The sequence below is a fragment of the Rhinatrema bivittatum genome, chromosome 1, assembly GCF_901001135.1.
Source record: "Rhinatrema bivittatum chromosome 1, aRhiBiv1.1, whole genome shotgun sequence".
Classification (NCBI taxonomy): domain Eukaryota; kingdom Metazoa; phylum Chordata; class Amphibia; order Gymnophiona; family Rhinatrematidae; genus Rhinatrema; species Rhinatrema bivittatum.
The window spans coordinates 146,829,970-146,847,961 of NC_042615.1; the positions used below are offsets into that span (position 1 = coordinate 146,829,970).

The 17,992-nt window shown below is 46.4% G+C and overlaps 1 protein-coding gene across 6 annotated transcripts in view; it reads right to left on the reverse strand.

Annotated features, from left to right (window-relative positions):
* Positions 1-17,992, reverse strand: part of ATP10D (ATPase phospholipid transporting 10D (putative)) — a 363,249-nt gene that overhangs the window by 183,165 nt on the left and 162,092 nt on the right. For all 6 annotated transcript variants that reach the window (XM_029588247.1, XM_029588237.1, XM_029588263.1 and 3 more), the window contains one exon: positions 8,620-8,705. In XM_029588247.1, coding sequence (XP_029444107.1) covers positions 8,620-8,705 — 86 coding nt within the window. Of the gene's footprint in view, positions 1-8,619; positions 8,706-17,992 lie in introns of those variants that run through there.

A 17,992-nucleotide genomic window follows, 5' to 3' on the forward strand; every position in this document is an offset into this window, starting at 1 on the left:
AGGGTCCTTGTCTTTTTGGACACAGACTCCATGCACTTTACCCAACTTATCCAGAAACTTGGAGGAACAGAGATATTCAGGTGGAGATGAATGTTTCAGAGGCTCAGGTGTTCAGTCAAAGGATATGCCTGTTGAACCCTCCTCAGAACTTAGAGAAGAAGGAATCAGGATCTCAGTGATGAAGTAGGAGACTGAAGAGTCGTCCTTGGTTGCTCCGGAGGGATGTATTTCTAGTAGACATCCTCTGACTGGCTGTACTCTGCTAAAAGCTAGTAGTGAGGGCTGGAAGTAGACCACAGGGGATCTGATGGAGTATACATCAAGGGATACTGAGACTCCTTCTTAGGGGAGTAAATCTGATATCCTGGAAAGGAGAGGTAGCAAATGTTGCTTACCTGATGTAACAGGTGTTCTCACAGGACAGCAGGATGTTAGTCCTCACAAATGGGTGACATCGAGGATGGAGCCCACCACGGAAAACTTCTGTCAAAGTTTAAACAGAACTTTGACTGGCCCCTACTGGGCATGCCCAGCAAGGCACTGACCCTGCAGCCAGCAGGGGTCTCCCTTCAGTCTGATTTTCAAAGCTACAGGCAGTGCCTAGAAAGTAAAAATAAAACGAACCCAACACCGCGGGGAGGCGGGCGGGTTTCGTGAGGACTAACATCCTGCTGTCCTGTGAGAACACCTGTTACATCAGGTAAGCAACATTTGCTTTCTCACAGGACAAGCAGGATGGTTGTCCTCACAAATGGGTGAGTACCGAGCTGAGGATGTCCCGACCTGCACCAAATGTACCCAACGGTGTGCAGCAGGCACAACAACTGAGGAGAAATTTGGGAAAGGGCATCCGCACCCTACCAGGTAGGTGGAAGGGTGTTGGTACATCAGGTTGGAAAAAGGTTACGCAAGACAGACTGGCCGAAGATGGAGTCCTGTCTTCCAGTCTTGTCCAAACAATAATGGGCTGCAAAAGTATGGAGAGAACTCCAGGTTGCAGCTTTGCAGATGTCAGGAAGCGGCACCGATCGAAGGTGTGCCACTGACGTCGCCATGGCCCTCACAGAGTGTGCTTTAATACGGTCTTGAAAAGGAATGCCAGCTTGCTCATAGCAAAAAGAAATGCAGTCCGCCAACCAGGAAGAAAGAGCCTGCTTACCCACAGGTTGTCCCAACTTATTAGGATGGAAAGAGACGAATAATTGAGTGCTCTTCCTGTGGGAAACTGTACGGTCTAGGTAAAATGCTAGAGCCCGTTTACAGTCTAGGGTATGCAGGGTCTGCTCTCCAGAGTTGGAGTGGGGCCTGGGAAAAAAGATAGGTAGTACGATAGATTGATTGATATGAAACTCCGAAACTACCTTAGGTAAAAATTTAGGGTGAGTGCGGAGTACCGCCCGGTCCTGCAGGAGCTTAGTGTAAGGCGGATAGGTAACTAGGGCCTGTAATTCACTAACCCTGCGAGCTGAAGTAACAGCCAAAAGGAATAACACTTTCCAAGTGAGATATTTCAAGTCACAGGAGTGCAGAGGTTCGAAAGGAGGTTTCATTAGACGACCAAGAACCAGGTTAAGGTCCCAGGATGGGGCCGGAGGACGCAAGGGTGGCTTTAGATGGAGTAAGCCCTTAAGAAAGCGTGTTACTAGGGGTTGCACTGAAATAGGATTACCCCCAATACCCTTATGGAAGGCGGCTACCGCACTGACATGCATTCTGATAGAAGAGGTTTTAAGACCTGATTCAGAGAGATGCCATAAATAGTCCAAGAATTTGGAGATTGGACAGGAAAGGGGATCAAGGGACTGAGAAGTGCACCATGATGTGTACCTTTTCCATTTGTATGAGTAAGACTTTCTTGTGGAAGGCTTTCGTGAAGCTATCAGGACCCGAGAAACGGAATCTGAAAGGTTAAATGGTTGAAGGACTAACCTTTCAACATCCATGCCGTCAGGGACAAGGCTTGGAGGTTGGGATGGAGGAGGCATCCGTCGTTTTGAGTGAGCAGATGCGGATCCTTTCCCAGAGGAATGTGCCTGCGGATGGAGAGATCCTGGAGTATTGGAAACCATACTTGGCGTGGCCAGTAAGGTGCTATCAGGATCATGGTTCCTCCGTCCTGGCGTAGCTTCACGAGAGTCTTTGACACAAGAGGGAGTGGAGGGAATGCATAGAGCAGACCGGTTGTCCACTTGAGGGAGAATGCATCCCTCGGCCGAGAGTGCTGGCTCCGAATGAGAGAGCAGTAATCGTCCACTTTGTGGTTCCGAGGGGACGCAAAGAGGTCTATGCGGGGAGAACCCCACTTGTGAAACAGAGAGGTCGCTACCAGAGGATCGAGTGACCACTCGTGTAGGTGGAAGACACGGCTCAGCTGGTCTGCCAATACATTGTCTACTCCCGGCAGGTAAGTGGCCCTGAGGTACATGGAGTGGGAGAGGGCTTCCGCCCAGATCTGCGCAGCTTCCTGACACAGAAGGAAGGAGCCTGTGCCTCCCTGCTTGTTTATGTACCACATGGCCACTTGGTTGTCCGTCTGGATTAAGATTATCTGATGAAAGAGATGATCTTTGAAAGTGCGGAGCGCATAGCGGATTGCTCGAAGTTCCAGGAAATTGATCTGGTGTTCGGCTTCCTCTTTGGACCATAACCCTTGGGTTTGAAAGTCGTCCACATGGGCTCCCCAACCGATGTGAGAAGCGTCGGTGGTTAGGATTACTTGCGGATCCGGTGGAAGAAAAGGTAAGCCCTGAAGGAGGTTGACCTGAGTCGTCCACCAGGTTAAGGATAGGCGCAGCGCTTGTGTGACTGTGACTATGGAGGACAGAGGCTGAAAAGCTTGAATCCATTGGTGTCGTAGAGTCCATTGTGTTACTCTCATGGCTAGTCGGGTCATGGGAGTGACTTGAACCGAGGATGCCATGTGTCCTAGGAGAATGAGGAACTGGCGAGCCGTGGCAGTGTTCTGAGACTGGAGCTGGCGAGCCAGGGACATTAGGGTGTGGACCCTCTGAAGAGGAAGGTAAGCCTTTGCCTGTAAGGTGTCCAAGTCTGCTCCAATGAAGAATAAGGTTTGAGACGGGACTAAGCAAGATTTCTCGTAATTGACAAGAAACCCTAAGGAAAGGAGTGTTTGAATTGTCAATTTTAGGGAGGATTGAGCTATCTGTTGGGTGGAGGCCCTGATTAGCCAATCGTCCAGGTAGGGGTAGACGTGGACACCTTCCTTCCTTAAGAATGCTGCTACCACTACGAGACATTTGGTAAAGACTCGTGGGGCAGAAGCCAGACCGAAAGGTAGGACACGGTATTGATAATGGTCGTGGCCTACGAGAAACCGCAGATATTTGCGATGGGATTGTGTGATCGCAATGTGGGTATAAGCGTCCTTGAGGTCGAGAGAGCACAGCCAATCCCCTCTTTGTAGCAGAGGGAGCAGCGCGCCTAGGGTTACCATTTTGAACTTCTCTTTTTGAAGGTATTTGTTGAGGGCTCGAAGGTCCAAAATGGGACGTAGTCCCCCTGATTTCTTTGGTATTAGGAAGTATCTGGAATAGAATCCCTTGCCTCGTTGAGAGGGAGGAACGGGTTCTATAGCATTTGATTGCAGAAGAAGAGACACTTCCTGTTGTAATTGAGCCAAATGGGTGGATAGACTCCACGCTTGAAGAGGCGGGGAGTCTGCCGGAAGAGTTATGAAGTTGAGGTGGTAACCCTGTGCGATAATTGTTAGCACCCACTGATCTGAGGTGATCTGCAACCAAGGTTGTAGAAAATGGTACAGTCGACCTCCTACAGGAATGTCTGGAAGAGGGGTTTGGCATGTGTTCCCTACAGGGGAGTCAAAGGCCAACCGCAGGCCCAGGAGGAGGGGCTACAGTAGGCCTTTGTTTCCTAGGCTGACGCGGCTGAGGCCTAGTAGAGGATCGAGCTGGACGAGGCCTGGCCGATGGAGGGTAGTAACGGCGTGGCCGAAAGAACGACTTCTTAGAGTCCTTCTTAAGTGGTTGTTTGGAGGAAACCTCAGACGGAACAGAAGAAAGTTGTTTTAACGTCTCGTGGTGATCTTTCAATTCAGCTACTATTTGCTGAATTTGTTCTCCAAACAAATTGTCCCCTAAGCAGGGTAAATCCGCTAAACGATCCTGGACCTCTGGGCGAAGGTTGGATGACTTTAACCAAGCCCAACGTCTGGCCGAGATGGCAGTAGCTGAAACCTTTGTGGAGGCATCGAAGATGTCATAAGCCGTTCTAATCTCGTGCTTCCCCGCTTCAAACCCTTTGTTAAGAAGGGCCTGAAGCTGTGGCTGGTATTGGTCAGGTAATGTGTCAGCAAAATCTTGCATCTGTTTAAGGATGGCTCTGTTATATTGCGTCATGTAGAGTTGATATGAGGCTATGCGAGAAATCAGCATAGCTCCATGGTACACTTTCCGTCCCACACTGTCTAGGAATTTATTGTCCTTGACCGGCGGAGTGGAGGAGTGTGGCTTGAGACGCTTGGCTTTTCTTTGTGCGGACTCCACCACAACAGAGCGATGATCCAGTTGAGGCTTTTGAAAGCCTGGTGCTGACTGGACAAGGTATGTGGAGTCAGCCTTCTTGTTAACTGGTGATACAGATGAAGGAGATTCCCAGTTTTTCTTTAAGAGATCGAGAAACACCTGGTGAATGGGGATGGAAGCGATGATTTTTGGAGCGTCCAAAAATTGAAGCAGTTCCATCATCTGGTGTCTGTCATCGGTCTCAGATTGCAGCTGAAAAGGTACAATTTCGGACATCTCCTTTACAAAATTAATAAAGGAGAGATCCTCTGGAGGAGATCTTTTTCTACTCTCTGTAGGAGAAGGCGGTGATGGTAAATCTGTGTCAGAAGAGGTATCATCACCCCAGGTATCATAGGGATCACTTGGGGGTTGAAGCCCCGATGGACCTGGTTGAGGATCCGAAGGCATCGAAGGAAACCTTGGAGGAACCGGTGGTACAATCGGTACTGGGAACGGCAACGAGGGTTTCGGTGCTGCCGATGGAGTCGGTGCCAGTCTTGGAACCGATGGAGCCAAAGGATAAATCGGTGGAGATATACGAGAAGGCACCGATGGGACCACCCCGGAAGGGGGAATCAGGAACGGTGTTTCTCCCGCCGATGAAAATCCAGTCGGAGACGATGGCGCTGTCGGTGCTACTGGAATTATCGATGGGAGGGCATGTACAAGTGCCTCCATACGTTGTAGTAGCGGTGCCAGCGCTTCCACCAAAGGTTCGGTGGTCGGTTCCTTCCTCGGTGGCGGAGTCGGTGCCGGGGTCGATGCCGGTGGCGGTGCCGGAATCGGTGCCGGAGACGGTGCCAATGGAGGTTGGAATCTTTGCATCGCTTTCTCGATGGCCTCCTGGACCAGCCGGTCCAGTTCTGCCCGGAGACCAGGGGTAACAATACCCGGCTCGACGGGAGAGGGAGGCTGAGGCAGAGCCAGAGGGACCACCGTAACCGGTGGGATCACGGCTCCCACACCCCGAGAGGGCGAGGGTTTCCTCGATGCCTGCGAACGAGACGTGGACGGTGCCAAGTCTGAACGAGGCCTCTTAGTCGGTGGCTCGGCTTGTTCAGAGGTCGATGACTGTGGATCCTCGACAGGCCGAGACTTGTGCCGTCGATGGCGATGCTTGTCCTTCCGGTCTCCTCGCCCATCCGGGGAGGGGACAGGAGTCGACGGCCGAGAAGTCATCGATGGTGGCCGGTCACCGGAGGGTTGACGATGGTGGTGCAACTTCGATGGTGCCGGTTCCGATGACGTCGATGCTATCGATGGCGTTGGGGTGGGTGCATGGAAGAGGAGCCCCATCTTCTCCATCCTGGCTTTGCGACCCTTAGGTGTCATTAGGGCACATTTGGTGCAAGTCAGGACATCATGCTCACTACCCAAACACAAAACACAAACCCTATGGGGGTCTGTGATTGACATAGTCCGGGTACAATCCGGGCATCGACGGAACCCCGTCGCCATGGCTTAAGGCCAAATTTAGTCGCGGGCTCGGTAATTGCCAACAGGCCTCGAGGGCCAAATTCGACGGTAGTCGAAGAAAAAAGGCAAAAAACTTACCGGTTTCCGCGGAGGTGACAAAAATTTGTCGAAGGGAGACCCCTGAGGGGCAAATTTTCTTCGGAAAGAAAAATACCGAATTCCTGTCAGGAACGTGGTAAGAGAGCTCCTTTCACCGCGTGGCAACTGCTGCGCGGAAAAAAGAAGACTGAAGGGAGACCCCTGCTGGCTGCAGGGTCAGTGCCTTGCTGGGCATGCCCAGTAGGGGCCAGTCAAAGTTCTGTTTAAACTTTGACAGAAGTTTTCCGTGGTGGGCTCCATCCTCGATGTCACCCATTTGTGAGGACAACCATCCTGCTTGTCCTGTGAGAATGAAGAATACCTTCATCATCTTTAGTTGTCAGAGAGGTAAAGAAAGTCTACACCAACTCTGCCACTTGTTCTAAGAGATGACGTGCCCTTTGGCTGGATGTTGGAGGTGGAACATCTTCAGAAATTAAGACTGAGATGTCTTACACATCCTGTGTAAAAGTTGGTTTGGAACTAGCTAAATAACAAAGGGCATCGTGGAGCAAATGAGATCTGGTATCTCATGGCGTAGGCCCTCTCCAGTAATCACGAACATGACATGGCTCTAGTAATTGGCAGAGATAAATGAAGGGTATTACCCTGAATATGTACCTAAATGTATTGCAGAAGTTGGTGATTTAGTGAAGAGTCATATCAAAAACCACGGCTCAGTGTGTTGATGATGCAGAAGTTTGGTCTGACTCACGTGGCGTTAGAGAAGCTAGCATCAGCGGTGCTGATGTTCAATGCATTGAATGCAAAGGCTCCGGCCCCTTGTGTATTACAAGCGCTGGAGGTATACCTCGTATGCACTGATGGTGCCAGGGCTTGATGCACTGGAGAATAGAACGTTGGCTGCAACAACAGCTCTGAGAGTCTATAATTTTTCAGTGCTGGCTGCTTCACTGACTCCGGCTCTGAAAAATGGTGTTGCTTCTTTTTGCCAAATCCCAATTTTTTTTTTTGCTCAGCCCTAGCCTTCTCCATCGAGGAAGGAGACTTTTTCAAGGCACCTGGGGAGCAAGACAAGGCTGCACTTGGAAGGAGGACTGGCTGTGGCTCCTGAGAGACCTTTGTAGTTCCTCCATTTTACAGGCCCTGGACTTCTGGGAACACTGAAATATCCAGTCACAAAGGTAACAATATGCCTGGTCATGATTGGGCCCTAACCAATGATAATGGAAACCCAGAAAAACCAACACACACCACCACCCAAAAAAAGAAAGAAAACAGAAATTATTTTTTGTAGCATTTTGATGGCACTCAGACTCTGTGTTTCAGGGAAGCAGGAAGAACTTCAAGCCTACACTCTTCCTCAGCCTCTCAGACCACCAGGGAGGGGTTTCCAAGGCTTGCATTACTAATTCTCTTCTTTCTCAGCTCCTAGTTCTAAAGGAGGGATGATTCCCAGGCTAGTTGATTATACAACAGAAAAACCCAAGCACATGGTGCATTGGTCATATTTATAATCACTATTAACATCTGACATGATCTTGATGTTTGTTTAGATTTTTTTTTTTTTTTTTTTTAACTGAAAATTCTGTTCTTCAGCAATCTATGATTTTTATCTTTTTAAATAGTGCCCTAATAAAACATCCATACAAACTAGGCAAGTTCTTTAATTAATACATCAGCAGGATGTATTACAGCATATAGTCATTTGACTACTATATTAACAGACTGCATAAGAACTAATAGGACGCTAACTGATAGGGATGTGCTCCATTTTTGTCTGTGCAATTTTAAAAATGAAGTGGTTTAAATTGTGGTATACATGAGTCAGATTTAGGACCTCTGAGAAGCCACCCGTGTGTGGCTCAGGACGTGTACACTGCACAGTTCAGCACTCTCAGGCTGATACAATACCATGCACTCATGCTAGCGCCCAGGTTAACCCCCAGCTGGATGTGCGTTTAGATGCGAGTCTATAACCCCTGATACAATAAGGGGAAAAGCACTTCCAAAACGCACGATCAAACAAGGACCATGTTGATGAGATTATTAGCTATTACCTAATGTAAAAAAATAACTGTGCACCTAATGCGCACATTTTAACCCTCAAAAATTTATGCCAGCCCTGGAGTTGGTATTAAATTTTGAGGAGTCCCAAAAGTTGAGCTGAAAAGCAGAAAATAATGCTTTTCTGTGGTTCTTCCGACTTAATATCATGGCGTTATTAAGCCGGAGGAACCACAGAAAGTAGCAATGTAAAAAATAAATTAAAAAAAAAAAGTCTTAACGGTGGTCAGGTTAGGAAAATGGACACAATTTACGAGCATCAATTTTCCTAACCCGTGGCTATGCATCGGCCTTGTCAGTGTGTAAACTACTACTAAGCATAAGTGGATACACAAGGAAATTGCTTTCTCTATCACTGGTATTACACAAAAGCATTAGGAAGGAAGTTGCCTAAAGCTCTGAGCTGGGAAAAAAATGTTTAAATAAAATGAGCAAAGCAACTTCAAAATAAGCTGAACTGGAGCTCTTGGAAAATGTTCCCCCAACTACTTACAGGAAGCCTCTGAATCTGTTGAGGTCATTATTTGGAACTTCACACTCTATTCTACTAGAAAACTTCTCAGGGTCCACCTCAAAGGCCTGAATTAAAAAAAAAAGTTGCATTAATTTCACATTTTAAAAATTAAGACATGAAATGCTTTATACTAACAAGGAAGAAACAAAAACTGCAGTTCTTTTCAGAGGGAATAGGGCAGGAACAGACTGAATGCAGCATAACTGACAAACTACCTATACAAAGGAGGGAAAATCTGCAATAACTCGCATAATTGAGAGGGCAAATTTGCACATAAGTTACATCAGTTTTTTAAAAAAAACTTATATGCATAAGTGTGCTTTGAAAATTATCCCACCAAAACTACACATACACACAACTATACCTTTATATACATAGAAATTTTTCTTGAAATTTTACATTGACACTGCCTGAAATGGAAATGTTTATGCTTAAGTGCAAACCCTCCCTGAGAACAACTCTGCTCAGAAAGTACAGGTAGTACGCACATAAATGTACCCATTTATGTATCTGCAATTTTATAAGAAGCCATTACTACAAGGAAAACACCATTTCACCCATGGAGATGCCTTGGAAAATCACTCTACATATGCTTGCAATTCCACAATCTCAAAGAGGAGGATTCCATTTCAGAATCTGCAATTAATTGCTTTCTCATGATTTTAATGACGCAAACATACTAGAAGGCAAAAAAACCAAATGTGTGAGAGTCCTTGGGGCTACAAAGGGTTCAAAGTAGCTTTAGCGATCCAGATGCTTGTCCAATACGTCAAGAATTATCCCCATGCCTTTCAACCCCTGGCTTCCTGACGTCTTCCTTTTCTTTCTGTGAGCACTCTTCTGTCCCCGGTTTTTCCCTCATATCAATTACTGCACATCTCCCCCTCTCTAACTTTGCTCGGGCTTTTTCTATTTTAATGGATGATTTTGGCAGTGTTCGCACCTGCATTCTAGAGACCAGCATTTTCAGCACCTGAAGAGTTTTGTCTGGCTTCTTGAAGTCTATCCCTTCTTTTTCTCCCTTGGACTAAGAAGAAGTAGATCGATTTGCCATCAGACCACAGTACTTGCAAAAAAGAGAACTTCAATGATGTTAGCAGCATTTTTAGTGGGTCACAGACCTGCTGACAATTGTTGGGGAAGAGTGAATTCCCACTGGCTTGCTACAACAGTATTACAGCGAAGGTGAAAATCTCAGGTGCTTCTTCTAAGTGCAAGGGAAAATGAAAAGGATTTCTTTGTTTCTATGAGCAAAGAGAAACACTACATAATTAGTCTTCCTGTGCAAGGCTGTCAATCTTGCTGGGAGGTATGTCAGATGTGCCAAAAGGAGACCCCACCCTTAGAGGCATACGCAGGTATGGAAAAGAATGTTCCCCATTCCACACCCTTAGTTCCTCTAGAACAGAGAAGAAAGGAAGATTTCTTTCCCATAGCTGTAACAGTTGTGCAAGCATGATAAAATGAAACACAGATGGTTGACCTACATAGTCCAATGTGCATGAAACCCACTCAACGCGGGCAACGTGAGAAATGTTGGTTAGCAATTGCCCTGCTGGTTCCAGTGTCTCTGATAAGCAATACTACTGACACACAAACACAGAACAACCAACTAGAAGTCAAATACGAATGAAAAAGCAAAACTGCTTACCTTGTAATAGGTGTTATCCCAGGACAGCAGGAAGTAGTCCTCACATATGGGTGACATCATCAGATGGAGCCCTGGTATGGAAAACTTCTGTCAAAAGTTTCCAGAAACGTTTGGCTGGCACACTGAACCTGCTGAGCATGCCCAGCATGCCATGATATTCTCAGCCACATTCTTCAGGCTCATTTGTACCATTATGCGTGAGCTAAAAAAATAAAATAAAACGTAACGGACCCAACTCCGCGGGGTGGCGGGTGGGTTCTGTGAGGACTACATCCTGCTGTCCTGGGATAACACCTATTACAAGGTAAGCAATTTTGCTTTATCCCAGGACAATCAGGATGACAGTCCTCACATATGGGTGATTAGCAAGCTATAGGCCGAGTCATTCTTATATTATACCAACAGCATACACCTTGTGCAACAAGCACAACAGGTGTACTGCTGGAAAAAATGAGGCAGCCTGAAATCACAGCAGGATGGATGTAGGAGGAGTTGGTGTTATACTGGAAATAAGTTCTTTAAGACAGATTTTCCAAAGGCTGAATCTTGTCGTCCTTCTCTGTCCAAACAATAATGAGCTGCAAAGGTGTGAAGGGAACTCCATGTTGCAGCTTTATATATGTCAAGAATAAGCACTGAACGGTAGTGTGCTACTGATGTAGACATAGCCCTTACTGAATGTGCTTTTACTCGCCCCTGGAGAGAAATGTTCGCTTTTTCATAACAGAATTCGATACAGTCTGCTAGCCAGTGGGAGAGAGTGTTTTCCTACCGCAACTCCTGGTTTATTTTTGTCAAAAGAAACAGAGTTGGGTGGATTTCCTATGGATTGCCATGCGGTTCAGGTAAAAAGCTAGTGCTCGTTTACAGTCTAATGTGTGTAAGACTCTCTTCTCCCTGGTGAGAGTGAGGTCTTGGAAAGAAAGTGGGCAAGACTATTGACTGATTGATATGAAAATCTGTTACCACTTTTGGTAGGAATTTGGGGCGAGTGCGAAGGACTACTTGTCATGTAGGAACCTTGTGTAGGGTGAGTATGTGACGAGAGCTTGTAACTCACTGACCCTCCTAGCCGATGTAATGGCTACTAAGAAAAATATTTTCCATGTAAGAAATCTTTCATCACAGGAATGTAGAGGCTCGAACGGTGACCGCATGAGTCTCGTTAGTACTATATTGAGGTCCCATTCAGTGATCGGTGGTCAAATGGAAGGCTTAAGGTGAAGTAAGCTTCTCATAAACCGACTTACTAAGGGTTGCGCTGTTATTGGCGCATCCCCTATGTCCTTGTTGTATGCTGCTATGGCACTTAGGTGTACCCTTACAGAGGATGTCTGGAGACCAGAATCCAAAAGGTGGCATACGTAATCTAGCAAAGAAGGAGTGGGGCAAGAGAAAGGGTGAGGAGATCTTTTTGTGTGCACCACTTGGTAAATCTAGTCCACTTAAAGTGGTAAAATGTACGTGTGGAAGGCTTTCGTGAAGCTACGAGAACTTTAGAGACTTGCGTTGAAAGATTAAGTGGTTATAGAATTAAGCTTTCAACATCCAAGCTGTCAGGGCAAGAGTTGTCAGGTTGGGATGACGCAACTTGCCCTGATTCAGAGTTACAAGAGTGGGTGCTGGGCCCAGGCGAATTGGGTCTCTGATCGAGAGGTCGAGGAGTATGGGAAACCATACTTGTCGAGGCCAATACGGGGCTATGAGGATCATTGTTCCTTTGTCCTGTTGTAGCTTCACGAGAGTTTTGGCTATGAGTGGGATTGGAGGATACACATATAGAAGTCCTGTGTTCCAGGGGTGAGCAAAGGCGTCCCTGAGGAATGCTTGTTGACGGCCGTGGAGGGAGCAGAACCTTTCCACTTTGTAGTTCAGTTTGGACGCAAAGAGGTCTATGGTTGGGCGACCCCAGCGTTGAAAGATTTTGCTCGCTACACGTGGATCCAGAGACCATTCGTGGGGATGGAAATGTCGACTGAGATCGTCCGCTAGGACGTTTTGTATGCCCGCTAGATAAGTTGCTCGGAGATGCATGGAGTGCTCTAGAGCCCTAGCCCAAATCTACACCGCTTCTTGGCAGAGCAGATAAGAGCCTGTGCCTCCCTGTTTATGTACCACATTGCTACTGTGTTGTCCGTTTGTATCAGCACAGTCTTGTTTGAGAGGCAGTCTTTGAAGGCACAGAGGGCATATCGCATCGCTCGAAGTTCTAAGAAGTTTATCTGACACTTCATTTCGAGCATAGTCCACGTCCCTTGTGTTTGAAGGTTGTTGACGTGAGCTCCCCATCCCAAGTTGGAGGCATCTGTGGTCAAGATGACTTGCGGAATTGACTGTTGAAATGGGAGACCAGCTTTCAATGTAACAGTTGTGTAAGCATGATAAAATGAAATACAGATGGTTGACCTACATAGTCCAATGTGCATGAAACCCACTCAATGCAGGCAACTTGAGAAATGTTGGTTAGCAATTGCCCTGCTGGTTCCAGTGCCTCTGATAAGCAATACTATTGACACACAAACACAGAACAACCAACTAGAAATCAAATACGAATGAAAAAGCAAAATTGCTTACCTTGTAATAGGTGTTATCCCTGGTACGGAAAGCTTCTGTCAAAAGTTTCTAGAAACGTTGGCTGGCAAACTGAACCTACTGAGCATGCCCAGCATGCCATGATATTCTCAGGCACATTCTTCAGTCTCGTTTGTAGCATTATGCATGAGCTAAAAAAATAAAATAATAAAACGTAACGGACCCAACTCCGCGGGGTGGCAGAGTGGAGCGATAGGCGTAACTGATGGGTGATTTGAATTGTGTATGACAGTGGTTGGAAAGCTTGTAGCCATTGAGACTTCAAAGTCCATTGAGTTCTTCTCATGGCTAACTTCGCCATAGAGGTAACATGTACTGTCAAGGCCATGTGTCCTAGTAGCACCAGTAGTTGATGGGCAGATGCGAACTGGTATTGGGTTATAGAGTTTGCCAAACTTGCTAGATTGTTGGCACGGTCATTTGGAAGAAAAGCTTTCGCCACTGTGGTGTCGACGTCTGCTCCGATGAATGTGAGGAATTGAGATGGGTCGATGTGAGATTTTTGATAGTTGATAAGAAATCCCAGGGAGTGTAATAGTATTATTGTGCTTTTTAAGGCAGACAGAGCTCCCTGCCTGGATGGACTTCTGATTAGCCAATCGTCTAGGTATGGAAAAACATGAATGCTGTTTTTTCTTAGATGTGCAGCAACCACTGCTAGACATTTTGTGAATACTTGAGGAGCAGAGGCAAGTCCGAATGGTAGGACTCGATACTGGTAATGATTTCTTTCCACTACGAATTGTAGATACTTGCAATGTTGTGTGGAAATTGGTATGTGTGCATAAGCGTCTTGAAGATCTAGAGAACAGAGCCAATCTCCCCGGTGAAGCATGGAAGGATGGTTCCCAGGGATACCATCCGAAATGTTTCTTTGTGAAGAAATTTGTTGAGATTGCGGAGGTCTAAGATAGGCGGCCTTTGCCCTATTTTCTTTGGAATTAGGAAATAGCGGGAATAGAACCCCTTGCCCTGTTGAGACCGGGGCACTGGTTCGATAGCCCTGGCAATCAGCAAAGTAGAGAGTTCTACTTGGAGTTGAGGTGTGATGACCATGCTTGTCCAAAGTGGAATGGGTGGAGAATGCGGGGGTATTGTTTTGAATTTTAGACGATATCCCCGATTTAGTATGGCTAATACCCATTGGTCTTTTGTGATGAGACTCCATTGGTGTTTGAAATGATGAAGTCGACCTCCTACTGGCAAGTGGGGCATAGGGTTGATGGAAAAGGCTTCTGTTCTCTTGATTTATTTCAAAAACCCACTGCCGGACCAGTTTGTGGTGATGGTTGGTTTTTTTGCTGTTTTGGCTGGCGTGGACATCCTCTTTGTGGTGGACGGTATGGACGCGCTGAAGAAGCAGGTGGGTAATATCTTCTTAAGGAGGATGGCTGATCTGATGGCAGTTTGGAGAGCTGGCGAAGTATCTCGTGGTGATCTTTTAACTGAGAGACAGTAGCCTGAATCTTTTCTCCGAAAAGATTGTCTCCAGTACAAGGGAGATCCGCCAATCTTTCCTGGACTTCTTGCCTGAGGTCCGAGGCCTTAAGTCAAGCCCACCTTCTTGCATTAATTGCTGACGCTGATAGGCGAGTTGATGTTTCAAAAGCATCATAAGCTACACGTACCTCGTGTTTACCAGATTCCAGTCCCTTTGTAATAAGTGTGTTCAAAGCCAGTTGTTATTGCTGAGGGAGATCATCGGCAATACCTTGAACTTGTTTCCATAAGTTCCTTTGGTACTGTGTCATATAAAGCTGGTATGCTGCAATGCGAGATACCAGCATGGATCCCTGAAAAACCTTTCTTCCTAAGGTATCTAGGAACGTTTGCTCCTTTCCTGGTGGGACAGAAGAGTGAGGTTTCTGTTTCCTGGCTTTTTTCTGAGCCGATTCAACGACTACCGAGTGATGAGGCAGTTGGGGCTTTTGGAAACCTGGAGCATGTTGCACCAGGTATCTGTTCTTCGATTCACCGCTTGTACTGAACAGGGATGTTCCCACATCCTTTGTTGGAGTTCTAAAAGGACTTCATGGATTGGGATTGCCATTACCTCCTTTGGTGCATTCACGAATTGAAGGACTTCTAAGGCCTTTTGTCTTGTGTCCTCCTCTGTCACTAATTCGAAAGGAATTGTGTCTACCATTTCCTTAATAAAATTTGTAAAGGACAAATCTTCAGGAGGAGACTTTCTCCTTTCTTCTGGTGGAGAAGGCTCGGATTGTAGTTTTTCTGACTCAGTATCAAAATCGACATCCTTCCAGGGAGTATACTGAGGATAAGGCGATTCAGGATCCTCTGGTTGTACATGATGCTTTGTTTTGAAAACAGATTTTGATGGAATCTGCTTTGGCAACATAGGAGGTAATGAAGGCATCGATGGAGAATCGATGGTCCTCGATGGGAATCAATGTCAGGTGTCACCCAATGGACCGGGATGATTTGGCATCGAAGGATCTTTTATTGGCATCGATGGTTTCTTCGGTATCCGATGACGGTGAAGGCCCGATGGTCCTGGGACTGAATCCGAGTCCCTATCATCTTCTTCCGATGACTCAGGAATTGGAATGGAAGGAGTCACCGGTGGATGCATCGGCATTGATGGTACTGGCGTCGTCGGTGCCGGAGGAATTATTCCTATCAAGGCATTGATTTTGTTCAGCAAAGGCTGAAATATCGACGAATCAGATATCGATGCCGGGGTCGGTACCGATGGTATGGAGGGAGGCTGGAAGTTTCGAAAAGCCTCGACGATGGCCTGCTGGACCATGGTAGTCACCTCTTCCCTGGAAACTGGGACTGGGTCCACTTTCTTCTCCTCGATGTTTTGCGACCGAGGGAGGTGTTATTCTTGGAGACGATGTTATTGGCGCTATTGGCACTTCCACAACTGAGCATGGTGGCACAATCTCTAACACCGAGCCCGGTGGAGAGCGCCTCGGTTCCTCAGGTATGGTCTGGCGTGTTGGTTCCAGTACCCAGACTCGTTTGGGCATCGGCTCGATGTCCTTCGATGTTGATGGCTGTGTCTTTCCAGCCGATGGGTCGGTGGAACGATGTTGATGGCGTCTTTTTTCTCGATGTTCCTTCGATGCCGAGAAAGACGCTATAGAGGACGCCGATGGAGTCAGTGACAGACGGTCACCGGTTCTTTTTTCTCCTCGATGTTTTGCGACCGAGGGAAGTGTTATTCTTGGAGACGATGTCAATGACGACGATGGGATTTTCTTAAACAACTCCTCCATCTTGTCCAAATGGGCACACCTGCCCTTTTGGTGTCATCTGGGCACAGGTTGTACAAGTCCGGACATCGTGGCCTGATCCCAAGCACAAAACACAAACATTGTGGGGGTCGGTAATCAACATAGTCCGGTTACAATCTACATATTTCTTGAATCCGGAGGCCATGATAAAAAAATTAGGCCTAGTAACAGTCAATGACCAGCAGATACCGATAGTGAGGGTGACCGGAATCGACCGAAAAATGATTCGAAAAATGTACTCACCGAAACTATGTCAAAGGGAGACCCGATGACAATTAATTTGTGACTGAAAAAGTTTTCTTCCCTGAGGAAAAAAGTGAGGGAAAATTTCCCAGAGCTCCTGATCTGCTTTGCTTACAGCAAGGTGGAAAAAAAGAGACTGAAGGGAGACCCCCTGTGGCTGAGAATATCATGGCATGCTGGGCATGCTCAGTAGGTTCAGTGTGCCAGCCAAAAGTTTCTAGAAACTTTTGACAGAAGTTTTTTGTACCAGGGCTCCATCTGATGATGTCACCCATATGTGAGGACTATCATCCTGCTTGTCCTGGGATAATGTGGGATATCTTCAAAAAGAACTGCAAAATGGCATGTGTACCTTTATCAAGTTTGACTCGAAACAGAGACCTTCCTTCCCTTTAATCTGCTTCCATTAATTTAGTCATACAGCAGAATACAGTCCCATTAGAAAATTTCCACAATTCTACTACCAATCTTAACAGCAGGAGATGGTCAGAATAAAAGGATTATACAACAATAAATGCAAATGTAGTGTCTACTGTCTGTCTGAATGAAACACACACATAGTGGTGTATCCAAAATTCAGAGGCATAAAAAAAGCTCTGGGTCTTATTTTGAAAATCTGTGAAGTAGTGAGTGCACAGCTTTTTTGCCAAAAGTTCTCCTTCAACAAATTTCTTCCTGCTCCTTTTATGTTTCCATCTCAAATTGGAACCCAGGGCTGGAATCTGGCTGATCTATTTGACATCGCTTCCCAAATTACGTTTTAATCCAGTCACTGCAATGACAATCTTTGGCTGTGGGCCATGCCCCCAGGCTCCTTCTGGAACGCTGCACTCAAAAGCCTTGAATGCGGCCACTAGGTGTCACTCTTAAAGAACAAACATGACTGCATCCATCAGGGGTTATGAATGCTGCCTCCCCAGCATCTCCAGTCCTGGTAGATCTGGGCAATGGATGAGCCAACTTGGGGATCAAACAGGGACCCTTCCACTTGGCAGTGCACAGAACTTTCCAACTGAGGCAGCGGATCAGCCCACAGAAGTTTTTTTCAGGTGGACAATTCAGTTCTGCAACCTCCTGGGAAGCATATGGAAAGAAACAGATAGTTTGGGTCCTTGTATTTTTGAGATGTTGAGAATGGTTTGGAAGTATTAGATGTGGAAAGTTTTAATTTAGAATTTTTATTTCAGGGGTGGCCAACTCTCGTTCACGAGCCATAAACAGGCCAGGTTTTCAGGATAGCCACAATGAATACGCATGAGATAGACATGCATACAATGGAGCCAGGGCATGCAAATCTCTCATGCATATTCACTGTGGCTATCCTGAAAACCCGGCCTGCTTGTGGTTCTCACGGAGCGGAGTTAGCCACCTCTGACTTACTTCCTTCCCAGCAATAGATGTCATGATGCAACCTTACAATGACCAACTCCAGTGAAAGCAAATCAGTCTCTTATGTACACAATGTGAAATGATGAACACAGCAGTGAATTATTATACCGCAAGATATATTTCTGCAGGCATTCCACCACAGCAGTGTTATAACCTTTATATCTCTTTTTTCATATCTGCAGGTGTGAATCTGATAAACAATATCCACCACTGA